General features: G+C 51.9%; 1 protein-coding gene across 3 annotated transcripts in view; it reads right to left on the bottom strand.

The window, feature by feature from the left end:
• Positions 1–15,385, bottom strand: part of PARP4 (poly(ADP-ribose) polymerase family member 4) — a 1,988,214-nt gene that overhangs the window by 165,549 nt on the left and 1,807,280 nt on the right. For all 3 annotated transcript variants that reach the window (XM_086935217.1, XM_086935220.1, XM_086935219.1), the window contains one exon: positions 5,280–5,369. In XM_086935217.1, coding sequence (XP_086791343.1) covers positions 5,280–5,369 — 90 coding nt within the window. The remainder of the gene's footprint in view (positions 1–5,279; positions 5,370–15,385) is intronic.

Here is a 15,385-nt window from a genome sequence, read left to right on the forward strand (position 1 = left end):
ACTGCCCGGGCCTCCTCCGGACACTGAGGCAGCACGTGCGCCAACGTATACCACACTGAGTGCGAATATCGGCCCAAGAGACATGCAGCGTTTACGGACCGCAGTCCTAAGCTGGCGGAAGAGAAATTTTTCTTGACAAGATGGTCCCGCTTCTTGGATTCCCTTTCCGGTGGAGCGGTAGGGAAGGCGCTTTTGGAGGTGGAGGCTTGGACCACCAAGCTCTCCGAGGTGGGGTGTTGGGAGAGGAAAGTAGGGTCGACAGGAGCGGGCGGTGGCGTCGGGCGATCATCCTGTCCACGGGAGCCGTCGGTGAGGGCCTCATTAAATGGCAGCAGGGGCTTTGGAGAGCTAGCTGCCGGTTGAAGCACCTCAGTCAGGAGGTTAGTCCTGACCGCCAACGTAGGAAGCTCGAGGTTGAGAGCCTCGGCCGCCCTAAGCAACACCACAGCGTATGACGCTCTCTCCTCCATAGCCACGGTAGGAGGAGACAACATGCCATGGTCGGGTGAAGTATCAAGACCACTAGCATCCCCCAGTTCATCCCCCAGTTCATCTTTCCAGTCTTTGTCAGTATCTGGTTGGTCAGTTCACGGGTCACCTGACCCCTCCCAGTCCTCCTCACCCTCCTCTGGCTACAAATCGGTCTGAAAATGGCCAAGGTGGAACACAGGGACAAAATTACCTATTGGCGCTGACGCCTGTCCTGCTCCGTATCCACGTCAAGATGAGGCTGGGGTCGACGCCCGCTAGGGAGCCAACCGGCACCGGACGCTGTAGTGCTGCCGGAGGAAGTGGCGCTGACGAGGTGTAATGAGGTCAACCGGCGGCAATCCGGTTCCAGGCCTTGATCCAAGGGGGAGCCTGCTGCGCCGAGGCCGGAGCCGGCAAAGACCTAGGCTCCCCAACCGAGTCCGCGGGGTCCGAAGGCCGGCAGGCAGGGTCTGTCCGTCCAAAGATGGCATGCATCGCCTTGTAGAACGTACAAAGCTGGGCGGGGCTCCCTCTGGGTCCCGGAAAGTGAGAGAAACTCAGAGTCGACCCAGCGGGCTCTGCGCGCGGAGCCGCACCACCAGAGGGCCTCGCTGGATCGGCTGACTGATGAGGAGAAGTCGAAGATTGACGATGCTTCTTCGACTTCTACTTATGCCTTGTCTTACCCGACCCCGCATGCGAAGACTTCGATGACTTGTCAGAATGGCGATGGCTCTGTGACCAGTCCCTCAAACTCCCTCTCGACCGGGGCCTCGAACAGCGCGGAGCTGATTGTCGGTGTTAAAGCAGCTTTCGGGACCGCTCCCGCAAAGCCTTCGCCATCAACAAATGACAGTCAGAGCATGACTTGGGGTTGTGGTTGCGCTCCAGGCAAAAGAGGCACACGAGGCCCGGATCCGTCACCGACATCAGCCGGTTACAGGAACTGCAGGCCTTAAAACCGGCCATCCCTTGTGCACCTGCTCGGAGTCGAAGACAAAGAAGTCGACAAAAGTCGAGAAATATGTAGAAAAAAAATTACTGAGGTACCGCTCTTCCCGGATCTGCGCTGGCTGGCACGGAAAAAGAAAGAACTGACAGCGTGCAAGGGCGGCGTCTAAGTAGCTGCTGCGACGTCATCCCAGCGACGACGACAGAGGCAGAGCGGACCGATGCCACCTTCAGACGTGCAGAGGCCCTGCTGATGAAAAAACTTTCTGGATCCAGTCTGAGGCCTGGGGTTAATTCTAAGGTAAGGAATCTATAACTAATGTGTTTCTTTCAGATTTGTGTTTTAATTGTTTATTGTTCTGAAGGACAAGTTGCTTACCTTCGGTAATGCCTTATTTCGTGGATGCATGATCTAGCTTCAGATTCCTTACCTTTGAATTTTCCAGAGGTCAGACTGGATCTGAAAGATTTTTCTTTGAGCAATTCCTCTGCGTGCCGGCAGGTGACGTCGGTCGGCTCCGTGTGACATTGTCAGCACCATCTACGCAATTGTGATGCTCACATCACCTATATAGGCACCTCCTCAGTGCGCTGACATCATTGATTTTCTTTCTGTGCTAGCCAGCACAGATCCGTGAAGAGAGTAGCCTCTGTCACTTATTGACAGGCTTTTGTCGACATTTTATTCACCCCTTTTTGGGGTGTAAGTTTCTCCTCATGTCCAAGAAGGATCTGGTTTCAAGCCGACATGGCGCAGTGATGAACTCACACATTGTTTGTCTCTGTTGCCTGGAGCGTGACCACGACTCAAAGTCGTGCTCTGACTGCTGGGCCATGGCTCTGAAAGCTTTGAGAGAGCAGTCCTTACAGCTGCTAGCGGCTCTGCACCACATAGTTCTCCCTGAAGGTCTTATTCACGTCTCCGGTTGAGAGGAATATCCGGGCCCAAGTCTTCGTACCTCCATTCAAAATTGTTGAGTTGGTCAGGTAAAAAGCACAGGAAACATAAGAAGTTGAAGCTTGCTTCAACCTCTCCCCGTCCATCGTCCGACGTGACAGAGGAGTCTCATACTCAAGTCTTTGTTCCTCAGAACCTTCGCCTGGATCAGCTCCGTACTTCCCAGACTTATCTTGAAGGAGTGTAAAGCAACTTGTTTTACCAACTTTAATCAGTAGTGTAAGTTAGATAAAAGGAAACCACACAGAGTTTTTAAAAATAGGTCTTATTTAGTACACACACTATCACTAGCATATTGGTATATCTCCTACCTGGCGATACCAACACAATACACAAGAATACTCTTTGCAATATCAGGTAAGTAGCACAAATATAAACTGGTCTCCAGGGGGTGACCAAACAATATATTAAGGGAGTGGAATGCGAACTGCAAAGGAGAACAGGACTTTGACCAGAAGACTCAGAGGAGCCTGGGACATAGGGGCCCAGCCAAGGTAAGTACCCAGGAAGCCCACGGAGGCTATGTGGAGATGGAAACACAGCTGCGTGCTCAATAGAAGTCAATAAAGAAGTCACGGTTGCTGTTTTTAAAAAGAAGGGCGATTCCCGGAGGACCCTGAAGGAACCTTTTGGTAGACAGAAGGGTGGAGAGCCACCCCACCCGTGGATGCCCTAGGAACCAGGAACCAAGGAAGCCGGGTGCATAGGGATGAAGTGATGTCGGAACCTGCCGTAGACAGCAATGGGAGACTTCGAAGAAGATGCCTCTGTAGAAGACTGTGAAGGAGTCTGTTGGAATCCAAGAGTGGATTCTGGAAGGGAAGAACCTGCAAGCAGAGGGTACACAGTCTATGCCACTCGGAGGTGACCAGGAGGAACGAAAGTAAATTGCCTACTATTGTCGAGAGGTTCTGAAGAGACAATGAAAACCATGTCGCTGCAGCTGTGAGGACAAGGCGAAGCTGAGGAAGACCAGGAGCCATGCATGAGCTGTCTACGTTGGATGTCAGTGTCTAGGTGTTCGATATGTGGCGGGGGCACCAACAAGCCATGGTAGGCGCACCTGCCGTGGAAAACGAAAAGGAGCAAATGTTGGGACAAGCAAGGTCCAGAGGACTCCCCAAAAGCAGGAGTCGGAGCAGGCCCGAGCAAGTAGGGGAGCCCACTGAAGCAAGAGAACACCCTCAGGAGGATCCACAGGCCAAAGGTACAGGAGTCACAAGAGGAAATCAAGCAGCTCACCAGCGTCAAAGGCCCATGATGCAGGGAGGACCCTGCTCTTCAGCAAGTGAGATCCTGGAGGCTGGCTCTTCTTGTAGCTCGTAGATCTATGGAGTTCAGAGTCAACAAGTGTTGACAACGGCAAGTCAACGCGGTGCACAAGAGTTCGGTCCAGCAGCCTGACGAGGAATACTGTCCGCCTGAATCCAGGGAAGACAAGTCAGGCCTCTAGGGAGCCACAGAACCATCGCCTGTGTTTCTGAGCCTCTGTAGGTCCGTGGGACGTCAGGAGCAACAGACCGGTCAGCTTTGTTGCAGTGCCAGCAGAAGCGGGGTAATGACTCCTTCACTCCAAGGGAGATTTCTTCAGGTGTCCTTGATGCCCACGGGTCTGTTGAAGAACCTCGATGAAGCACAGACAACACAGAAGACTAGAAGAACAGCGAGACCAGGAGCAGCAGGAGTCATCCTTGATGCAGACTCGGTTCCAGTCGAAGTCCAACAAAGTCGAAGTGTTCAGACAACTGAAGAGCAATGTAGTTTTAGGGTTGAGTCTGGTCCCATGACGAATCTGAGGTCCCACCCACAGGGGAACCCTTTGGTACCCTAAGGAAAGGGTTGGGACAACTCCTGGGTCCCTTCCAGAGGTGGGGCTGGATTGAGGGGAGGATACTTTCCTGTCCTTTGTCCAGTTTCACACCAGAGCAGGAACCAAAGGTTACTGAACTGGCTCAAACCAGAGTATTGAAAGAGGGCATCAAATGTGCTCTTCAAAGTAGTCTGGTCATGCTAGAAAGTGCCCCCACCCCAGCCCAATACACTAAGCCCTGTCTTGGAGGTGGTCACACCTCCCTGTCACAAGAAACCTATTGTTCTACCTTTCCCTGTTGAGCTCAGATCAACAGCAGGAGGGCAGAATCGTGTCTGTGGTCGGCAGTAGTACTAGCTTTACTGGCAGACCCCGAAAGGCTGTTACCGGGAGTACAAGGGGTACCCTAAGGAGCCCCCCAGCACATGGGATCATACTTCCCGCACCAGAACGCAGGGGTACTGCTCGAAGAAAAATCTTCCACATCCAGTCTGACGCCTGGGAAATTCAAAAGTAAGGAATCTGTGGCTAGATGTCTTGATCAGATATATAGTGTATGCCACTGGCATTGGTCAGCGGACATGTTATATATATCATCCCTGAGCTGTACATGCCATGCTTGGTTATGTTATATCTGTCTTTACTCACTCAAAATATCTAAATCCCATGTGGGACACTCTACCTCACATTTATCTACACATCATTGCAGGGAGCCCAACTCCTGCTCCCATGTGAAGTAAGACGAGAGACTTTCTATAGAGACTTTAATCAAGTCGCTTTGCTTACCTTCACGTGGCCAGTCGTCCAAGAGATGACAGTGAGTGGGAAATACTTATTTACTACTGAGCTCTTCCAGATATTACCAACCACCTGCTACAGATAAAAACAATTCAGATTCACGCTATGAATAACACTATGATTTACAACTGAGGGATATGTTGGATTTCAAGTTGAAGCCTCTAAGGTGACATGCCATATCGCCATTTTTACTACCAATTCATTTATAATCTGCTAATTAACAAGGTAAACCAACTGTGATCACAATTTACCATATTGAAAAATAAAATAAAATAGGGAATTTCACTGTACCTGAGTTTGAAGCAAAAAAAGAAGGGCCCAATTGGGGTCTGCTTTATATTTCCGAATAAGCTTTGGCACAGAAACCCCATCTTGATCGCTCTGAAAAATAAAGCAGAGTTGATAAATATCGTTCATACATACAGAGTATCAATTTGGGAAAGTGGATCCATTTGTTACACGTTCAGCTTTTAACTGACAATAAAACTTCAAATCATGCATAGAATGATTGTCTTTTTGTCTAAGCTTTGAGATTTCATTTTAGAGGTAACTGTATGCATTTCTAAAAAACACAATTTCTAACCCCCACTCTACCAGCATACATACAGATTACATGGTGAAAGACAGATTCACAATTGTTACTATCACAAATTATCATAGCGGATGAGATCACCACCTGAGTCAAGTCAAGTCAAGTCAAAAAATTTATATAGCGCGCTACATACCCAGAGGGTCTCAAGGCGCTTGAAGAGGGGTGGGGAATTACTTGTCAAATATCCACGTTTTAAGTTGCTTTCTGAATGCTAGGTGGTTCTGAGTAAGGCGAAGGTAAGTGGGAAGTGAGTTCCAGGTTTTAGCTGCCAGGTAGGAGAAGGATCTACCTCCCATGGTGGTTTTGTTGATGTGAGGTACAGTGGCAAGGGCTTGGTTGGAGGATCGTAGCTGGCGGGAGGGGGTGTAGAAGGACAGTCGTGTGTTGAGGCATTCGGGTCCGATTTCGTAGAGTGCTTTGTGTGCGTGGGTTAGGAGCCGGAAAGTGATCCTCTTATTGACGGGGAGCCAGTGGACGTTTTTCAGGTGAACAGAGATATGTTCTTTACGCGGGATGTCTAATATGAGTCTGGCTGAAGCGTTCTGGATTCGTTGGAGTTTTTTCTGGAGTTTAGCGGTAGTACCGGCGTAGAGGGTGTTTCCGTAGTCCAGTCGGCTCGTGACCAGAGCGTGGGTGACCGTTTTCCTAGTTTCGGTGGGGATCCAACGAAATGTTTTTTTGAGCATGCGAAGAATGTTGAAGCAGGATGAAGAGACGGCGTTGACTTGTTTGTTCATTGAAAGTGAGGACTCCAGGATGACGCCCAGGTTCCGTGCGTGGTCCGTCGGGATGGGTGCTTTTCCAAGGGCTTCCGGCCACCAAGAGTCGTCCCAGGCAGAGGGGGAGGTACCTAAGATAAGGACTTCTGTTTTATCTGAGTTCAGTTTCAGACGGCTGTGTTTCATCCATTCGGCTACTTCCTTCATTCCTTCGTGTAGGTTAGTTTTGGCGGTGCTAGGGTCATTGGTGAGTGATAGGATCAGTTGAGTGTCATCCGCGTAGGAGATGATGTTGAGGTTGTGTTGGCGTGCGATGGCTGCGAGGGGGCTCATGTATACGTTGAAAAGGGTGGGACTGAGTGAGGACCCTTGGGGTACGCCGCAGATGACTTTAGTGGCCTCTGAGATGAATGGTGGGAGGCGGACTCTCTGGGTTCTTCCGGTGAGGAACGAGGTGATCCATTCCAGTGCTTTTCCTTGTATTCCGATGTTTCTGAGGCGCTGTAAAAGGGTGCTATGGCAGACTGTGTCGAAGGCTGCGGAGAGGTCAAGGAGGATGAGGGCGACTGTGTCTCCATTGTCCAGGAGAGTTCGAATGTCGTCTGTTGCTGCGATGAGGGCGGTTTCAGTGCTGTGCTTGGCTCGGAAGCCGGATTGTGAGGAGTCGAGGGATTTGTTTGTTTCGAGGAAGGCGGCGAGCTGGTTGTTGACCGCTTTCTCGATGACTTTGGCCGGGAATGGAAGGAGCGAGATGTGGCGGTAGTTTTTGAGTTCGGTGGGGTCAGCTGTGGGTTTCTTCAGGAGGGCGCTGAGTTCGGCATGTTTCCAGCTTTCCGGGAAGGTTGCAGAGTCGAGGGAGCAGTTGATGACGTCTCGGAGGTGCGGTGCTATGATGGAGTCTGCTTTGTTAAAGATGTGGTGAGGGCATGGGTCTGTGGGGGATCCTGAGTGGATAGAGTTCATCAGACGGATGGTGTCCTCAGTGGAGATTGGCTTCCAGTCATTGAGGGTGTTCAAGGGAGGTGGGGGTCCTGCAGGGGGATGGGTGGGTTGGTCTTCGGGTTGGTTGTCGAAGCTGTTGTGGATGTCTGCAATTTTGTTGTGGAAGAATGAGGCTAGGGAGTCGCAGAGGGTTTGAGAGGGGGTGATGTCGTTGGAGTTGGCCGAGGGATTGGTAAATTCCTTGACGATGTTGAATAGTTCCTTGCTGTTGTGGGCGTTGTTATCTAGTCGGTCCTTGAAAGCGGCTTTCTTGGCATTTCGGATCAGTTGGTGGTGTATGCGGGTGGCGTTTTTGAAGGCGTCCTTGGTGCTGGTGGTTGGGTCTTTTTTCCAGGCCTTCTCAAGGGAGCGGCAGAGTTTCTTGGATTTCTTAAGATCATCGTTGAACCAGGAGGCCTTCTTGCTGCCAAGTTTGATTTGTCGTTTTTTCAGTGGTGCTAGGATGTCGGTGCTGTTGGATAACCATAGGGTGAGGTTGGTGGCGGCTTGGTCGGGGTTTGAGGAGTGGGCTGGGGGATTTAGAAGAAGCGATGAGGAGATCTGGTCGATGGTGATTTTGTTCCAGTTTCTTTGCAGAGTTGGTTGGGGTTGGTTGTTGGGTTTGGGCTTGTTGTAGGTAAAGTGAACGCAGCTGTGGTCAGTCCAAAGGAGAGCCGTGGTGTGGCTGAAGGAGACATGATTGCTGGAGGTGAAGATAGGGTCGAGTGTGTGACCTGCGATGTGGGTGGGGGAAGTGACCAGTTGTTTAAGTCCGAGGTTGGCGAGGTTGTCCAAAAGGGTGGTGGAGTTGCGGTCGTTGTTCTTTTCAAGGTGAAAGTTGAGGTCTCCCAGAAGGATGTAATCTTTGGAGGGGAGCGCGTGTGGAGTGATGAAGTCCGTGATGTCCTCACTAAATTGTGCGCGGGGTCCTGGAGGTCTGTAAAGGAGGGTGCCTCTGAGTGTGGTCTTGGGGTCGATGTGGATCTGGAAGTGAAGGTGTTCAGAGTTGGCGAGATTGACGTCTGAGCTGGTTGAGATGTGGATGGATTTCTTATGGACGATAGCGATTCCTCCTCCTTTGTGGCCGGTACGGTCCTTGCGTATGATCTTATAATCTTCTGGGATGGCAGTGGTGATGTCTGGGGCAGAAGAGGCGTTCATCCATGTTTCTGTTAGGAAGGCGACGTCCGGAGAGATGGTGTCTAGTAGATTCCAGAGGTCGATGGCGTGCCTGTGGACCGATCGGGTGTTGAGCAAGATGCATTGTAGGTGGTTGGGGTCGGATATCTGTGGTGTGATCGTAGCGGAGTTGTTGTCGGTGCCGTTGAATTTGCAGGAGATGCATGAGAAAGGTCCGTGGGTTTGTCCAGGAGCGGCTTGGACGCAGTTTGGGGAGCGGCCGGGGTTAAGGGCTAGGAGGGTGGTGGCATCGTAGGTAATGCGGGAGTGGTGGGCATGACAAGGGCCAGGCGCTTTGGCGCTGGGCGCGGTCCAGGCGCGGACGGGCGTAGACGTGCTTACCTTTGGCGCACCTTCGGCGCGGCCGTAGCGCGTGGACGCTGCGCGTGGGACCATCTGGTATAAATGGACAGTGGAGGGGGCGGAGCGTGGGAGGGGCAGCAGGGAGGCGGTAGTGTGGCTGAGGGGCGGGCATGGGGAGGTCAACAACAACAAAATGGAGGGTCAGAGTGGTAGTCAGACAGGGGTAACAATAACAGAAGTACAGCGAGTGAGCACAATCTGACCAAAAGCGCTATACAAATGCAGCACAATCTGACCAAAAGCGCTATATAAATGCAGCAATAGTGATCCCAATAGCGCTGAGAGGCAGGTAATCAGCAGAGGCGCCAAAATACAAATACAGCAGCAGTTCAGTGTTCAGCGCGCTACAACGATACCAGGGAGCGTCGCAGCTGAAGCACAGGAGGAGCGTGGTGGAGCGGCCGTACTGGAGCTGGTCCAGGTGGTCACAGTCAGGCTGGGGGAGAGGAAGGCTCGATGAACGTGGGTGGGAGGGGCAGCAGGGAGGCGGTAGTGTGGCTGAGGGGCGGGCCTGGGGAGGTCAACAACAACAAAATGGAGGGTCAGAGTGGTAGTCAGACAGGGGTAACAATAACAGAAGTACAGCGAGTGAGCACAATCTGACCAAAAGCGCTATACAAATGCAGCACAATCTGAACAAAAGCGCTATACAAATGCAGCACAATCTGACCAAAAGCGCTATATAAATGCAGCAATAGTGATCCCAATAGCGCTGAGAGAGGCAGGTAATCAGCAGAGGCGCCAAAATACAAATACAGCAGCAGTTCAGTGTTCAGCGCGCTACAACGATACCAGGGAGCGTCGCAGCTGAAGCACAGGAGGAGCGTGGTGGAGCGGCCGTACTGGAGCTGGTCCAGGTGGTCACAGTCAGGCTGGGGGAGAGGAAGGCTCGATGAACGTGGGTGGGAGGGGCAGCAGGGAGGCGGTAGTGTGGCTGAGGGGCGGGCCTGGGGAGGTCAACAACAACAAAATGGAGGGTCCGAGTGGTAGGCAGACAGGGGTAACAATAACAGAAGTACAGCGAGTGAGCACAATCTGACCAAAAGCGCTATACAAATGCAGCACAATATGACCAAAAGCGCTATACAAATACAGCACAATCTGAACAAAAGCGCTATACAAATGCAGCACAATCTGACCAAAAGCGCTATATAAATGCAGCAATAGTGATCCCAATAGCGCTGAGAGAGGCAGGTAATCAGCAGAGGCGCCAAAATACAAATACAACAGCAGTTCAGTGTTCAGCGTGCTACAACGATACCAGGGAGCGTCGCAGCTGAAGCACAGGAGGAGCGTGGTGGAGCGGCCGTACTAACAATAATATGTGGTCATCTGGCCAGGACATGCATAACATACTAATGTACTGTGAACGTGAGAGTAACACAATTCTCCCAATAGAAAATTCAGAAAGGGGAAGGACCAATTTGTGTTGAAGGCTTCTAAGCTTATGTTCAAAGGACTAGATGATCTTTTCCTTACCCGAGGTACCCTCAAGACAAAGCATCCAATGTCTAAAATCTGGGCCTGTCAGCTTCACTTAAAAGGCCAGTGCCAAAATAATTGCGGTCTACAAGGCCATTCACATTTGCATACCTGTGTGTGACTTTGAAGAATACTCTTTAGAGAAGCGGATGCCTAAGTGAATCATCCCATATCAGGGATCTCCAACCAGTAGCTCGGGAGCTACTGGTAGCTCACCAGCACCCTTGAAGTAGCTCTCAGAGGTGAAGCCACACCAAGCCGATCTCAAGTCAAGTCAAGTCAAAGAATTTATATAGCGCACTACATACCCTGAGGGTCTCAAGGCGCTTAAGAAGGGGAGGAGGATTACTTGTCAAATATCCACGTTTTAAGTTGCTTTCTGAATGCTAGGTGGTTCTGGGTAAGGCGAAGGTAAGTGGGGAGTGAGTTCCATGTTTTAGCAGCCAGGTATGAGAAGGATCTGCCTCCCATGGTGGTCTTGTTGATGCGAGGTACAGTGGCGAGGGCTTGGCTGGAAGAGCGTAGTAGGCGGGGGGGGGGGTGTAGAAGGACAGTCGTGAGTTGAGGCATTCTGGTCCGATGTCGTAGAGTGATTTGTGTGCGTGGGTTAGCAGTCGGAAAGTGATCCTCTTATTGACGGGTAGCCAGTGGAGGTCTTTCAGGTGGCCAGAGATGTGTTCGTTGCGCGGGATGTCTAATATGATCCTGGCTGAGGCGTTTTGGATACGTTGGAGTTTCTTCTGGAGTTTAGCAGTAGTACCTGCGTAGAGGGTGTTTCCGTAGTCCAGTCGGCTCGTGACCAGAGCATGGGTGACTGTTTTTCTGGTTTCGGTGGGGATCCAGCGAAATGTTTTTTTGAGCATGCGGAGAATGTTGAAGCAGGATGATGATACGGCGCTGACTTGTCTGTTCATTGAGAGTGAAGAGTCCAGGATAACGCCTAGGTTCCGTGCATGGTCTGTCGGGATGGGTGCTTTTCCAAGGGCTTCCGGCCACCAAGAGTCGTCCCATGCAGAGGGGGATGTACCTAAGATGAGGACTTCTGTTTTATCTGAGTTCAGTTTCAGACGGCTGTGTTTCATCCATTCGGCAACTTCTTTCATTCCTTCGTGTAGGTTAGTTTTGGCGGTGCTGGGGTCATTGGTGAGAGAAAGGATCAGTTGAGTGTCATCCGCGTAAGAGATGATGTTGAGGTTGTGTTGGCGGGCGATGGCCGCGAGGGGGCTCATGTATACGTTGAAAAGGGTGGGGCTGAGTGAGGATCCTTGTGGTACGCCGCAGATGACTTCAGTGGCCTCTGACTTGAATGGTGGGAGGCGGACTTTCTGGGTTCTTCCGGAGAGGAACGAGGTGATCCATTCTAGTGCTTTTCCTTGTATTCCGATGTTGCTGAGGCGTTGTAAAAGGGTGCTGTGGCAGACTGTGTCGAAGGCTGCAGAGAGGTCGAGGAGGATGAGGGCGACTGTGTCTCCATTGTCCAGTAAAGTTCGAATGTCGTCTGTTGCTGCGATGAGGGCGGTCTCAGTGCTGTGTTTTGCTCGGAAGCCAGATTGTGAGGAGTCGAGGGATTTGTTGGCTTCGAGGAAAGCGGCGAGTTGGTTGTTGACAGCTTTCTCGATTACTTTGGCCGGGAATGGAAGGAGCGAGATGGGGCGGTAATTTTTTAGTTCGGTGGGGTCCGCTGTGGGTTTTTTCAGAAGGGCGGTGAGTTCAGCGTGTTTCCAGCTTTCCGGGAAGGTGGCGGAGTTGAAGGAGCAGTTGATGACATCTCGGAGGTGCGGTGCTATGACGGAGTCTGCTTTGTTGAAGATGTGGTGAGGACATGGGTCTGTGGGGGAACCTGAGTGGATGGAGTTCATCAGACGGATGGTGTCCTCAGTGGAGATTGGGTTCCAGTCGTTAAGGGTGTTCAAGGGGGGTGGGGGTCCAGCAGAGGGTTGGGTGGGTTGGTCTTCGGGTCGGTTGTCGAAGCTGTTGTGGATGTCTGCGATTTTGTTGTGGAAGAATGAGGCTAGGGAGTCGCAGAGCGTTTGAGAGGGGGTGATGTCGTTGGAATTGGCCGAGGGATTGGTAAATTCCTTGACGATGTTGAAAAGTTCCTTGCTGTTGTGGGCGTTGTTGTCAAGTCGATCCTTGAATGCTGTTTTCTTGGCCTTTCGGATTAATTGGTGGTGTGTGCGGGTGGCGCTTTTGAAGGCGTCCTTGGTGCTGGTGGTTGGGTCTTTTTTCCAGGCCTTTTCGAGGGAACGGCAGAGTTTCTTGGACTTCTTAAGATCATCGTTGAACCATGAGGCCTTCTTGCTGCCAGGTTTGCTTTGACGTTTTTTCAGTGGTGCTAAGGTGTCGGCGGTGTTGGATAACCAAAGGGTGAAGTTGGCGGCGGCTTGGTTTGGGTTAGAAGAGTGGGCTGGGGTGTTTAGAAGGAGCGATGAGGAGATATGGTCGATGGTGATTTTGTTCCAGTTTCTTTGCAGAGTTGGTTGGAGGTGGTTGGTGGGTTTTGGCTTGTTGTAGGTGAAGTGAACGCAGCTGTGGTCAGTCCAGAGGAGATCCGTAGTGTGGTCGAAGGAGACATGTTTGCTGGAGGTGAAGATGGGGTCGAGTGTGTGGCCAGCGATGTGGGTGGGGGAAGTGACCAGTTGTTTAAGTCCGAGGTTGGCGAGGTTGTCCAAGAGGGTGTTGGTGTTTTGGTCGTTGATATTTTCAAGGTGAAAGTTGAGGTCTCCCAAAAGGATGTAATCTTTGGAGGGGAGCGCGTGTGGAGTGATGAAGTCCGTGATGTCTTCACTGAATTTTGCGCGTGGTCCTGGTGGTCTGTAGAGGAGGGTGCCTCTGAGTGTGGTTTTGGGGTCGATGTGGATCTGGAAGTGAAGGTGTTCGGAGTTGGCGAGGTTGGTGTCAGAGCTGGTTGAGATGCGGATTGATTTTTTATGGACGATAGCGATTCCTCCTCCTGTGTGGCCGGTACGGTCCTTGCGTGTGATCTTATAATCTTCAGGGATGGCAATGGTGATGTCTGGGGCGGAGGAAGCGTTCATCCATGTTTCTGTTAGGAAGGCGACGTCTGGAGAGATGGTGTCTAGTAGATTCCATAGGTCAATGGCGTGCCTGTGGACCGATCGGGTGTTGAGAAGGATGCATTGTAGGTGATTGGGGTCGGGAATCTGTGGTGTGGTCGTAGTGGAGATGTTGTCAGTGCCGCTGAATTTGCAGGAGTAGCAGGAGAAAGGTCCATGGGTGTGTCCAGGAGCGGCTTGGACGCAGTTGGGGGCGCGACCGGGGTTAAGGGCTAGGAGGGAGGCGGCATCGTAGGTAATGCGGGAGGGCTGGGCAGGGGGTCTGGCGCTGGGCGCGGTCCAGGCGCGGACGGGCGTAGACGGGCTTACCTTTGGCGCACCTTCGGCGCGGGTTGGGCGCGGTCGCTGCGCGTGAACGCTGCGCGCGGGAAGAACTGTCATATATGGATAGTGGAGGGGGAGGGGCGAGGGCGTCTCAGCTGGGAGGCGGGGCGAGCACACGAGGACGGCGATAACAACAAACAAAATGGAGGCGGAGGGGGGAGCAGATCGGAGCGCTGGAGGCAAGCGCGCAAATTACGTTTAAACAGCACAATTGATTAAAACACAGCGTTAAACAGTCTAAGCGGTAACTGGGCACAAGCAGGCAAGATGAAAATGCAGCTTTCAAGGCAATGAGCGGAGCGCTGGAGGCAAATGCGCAGATAACGTTATACACAGCACAATCAGGTAAATTACAGCGTAAATCAGTCTAAGCGGTAGCTAGGCACAGGCAGGCAAGGTGAAATGCAGCTTTCAAGGCAATGCAGCGCTACGATACCAGGTGTCAGCAGGGACACTGGGAGCGACCACTCGGCTCGTGAGAGAGGAGCGAGTCACGATGTGTACAGGGTGAGGAGCGCTACTTCTGGTCAGTGGGAGGGCGTCTCAGCTGGGAGGCGGGGCGGGCACACGAGGACGGCAATAACAACAAACAAAATGGAGGCGGAGGGGGGAGCAGATCGGAGCGCTGGAGGCAAGCGCGCAAATTACGTTTAAACAGCACAATTGATTAAAACACAGCGTTAAACAGTCTAAGCGGTAACTGGGCACAAGCAGGCAAGATGAAAATGCAGCTTTCAAGGCAATGAGCGGAGCGCTGGAGGCAAATGCGCAGATAACGTTATACACAGCACAATCAGGTAAATTACAGCGTAAATCAGTCTAAGCGGTAGCTAGGCACAGGCAGGCAAGGTGAAATGCAGCTTTCAAGGCAATGCAGCGCTACGATACCAGGTGTCAACAGGGACACTGCTCGTTTCATTACCCATAAGAGTTACAGACAGCCAAACCAATGGCAGGGCCTCTTGATAACACTCAAACACACACTGTGTTGGCCGATCAATCAATCAATCAATCAATTAGCAATTTATAGAGCGCACTACTCACCTGTGAGGGTCTCAAGGTGCTGGAGGGTGTTGGGGTGGGGGATGTGGGCAGCTCTGGTCATTCGAAAAGACAGATCTTGAGGCTCTTCCTGAATGCTTGCAGTGTGGAGTTCATATGATTCTGAGGGGGGAGTTTGTTCCAGGTCTTGGTCGCAATGTAGGAGAAGGATCTGCCTCCTGTTCTGGCTCTGTGGATGCGGGGGATTTCGGCCAAGGCCTGGTCAGCGGAGCGGAGGTTTCTTTTGGGGGCATAGAAGGAGATTCTTTCGTTGAGGTATTGGGTCTGCTGTTGTGGAGGGCTTTGGAGGTGTGTGTGTGTGAGTAGCTTGAAGGTCACTCTTTTTTCAACGGGAGCCAGTGGAGGATTTGTAGGTGCTGGGGGATGTGGTCTTGTCGTGGGATGCTGAGGATGAGTCTGGCTGCGGTGTTCTGGATGGTCTGGAGTTTGTGGAGTAGAGATTTGTTGATTCCGGCGTAGAGGGCATTCCCATAGTCCAGCCAGCTGTTGATGAATACGCGGGTGACGGTCTTCCTGGATTCGGAGGGGGAGGATCCATTTGAAGGTCTTGCGGAGGGCGTTGAAGCATGCGGAGGCTACGGCGTCACATGAACCGTCTTTATCCACTGTAAATCTACC

Source organism: Lissotriton vulgaris, chromosome 8, assembly GCF_964263255.1.
Source record: "Lissotriton vulgaris chromosome 8, aLisVul1.2, whole genome shotgun sequence".
Lineage (NCBI taxonomy): Eukaryota > Metazoa > Chordata > Amphibia > Caudata > Salamandridae > Lissotriton > Lissotriton vulgaris.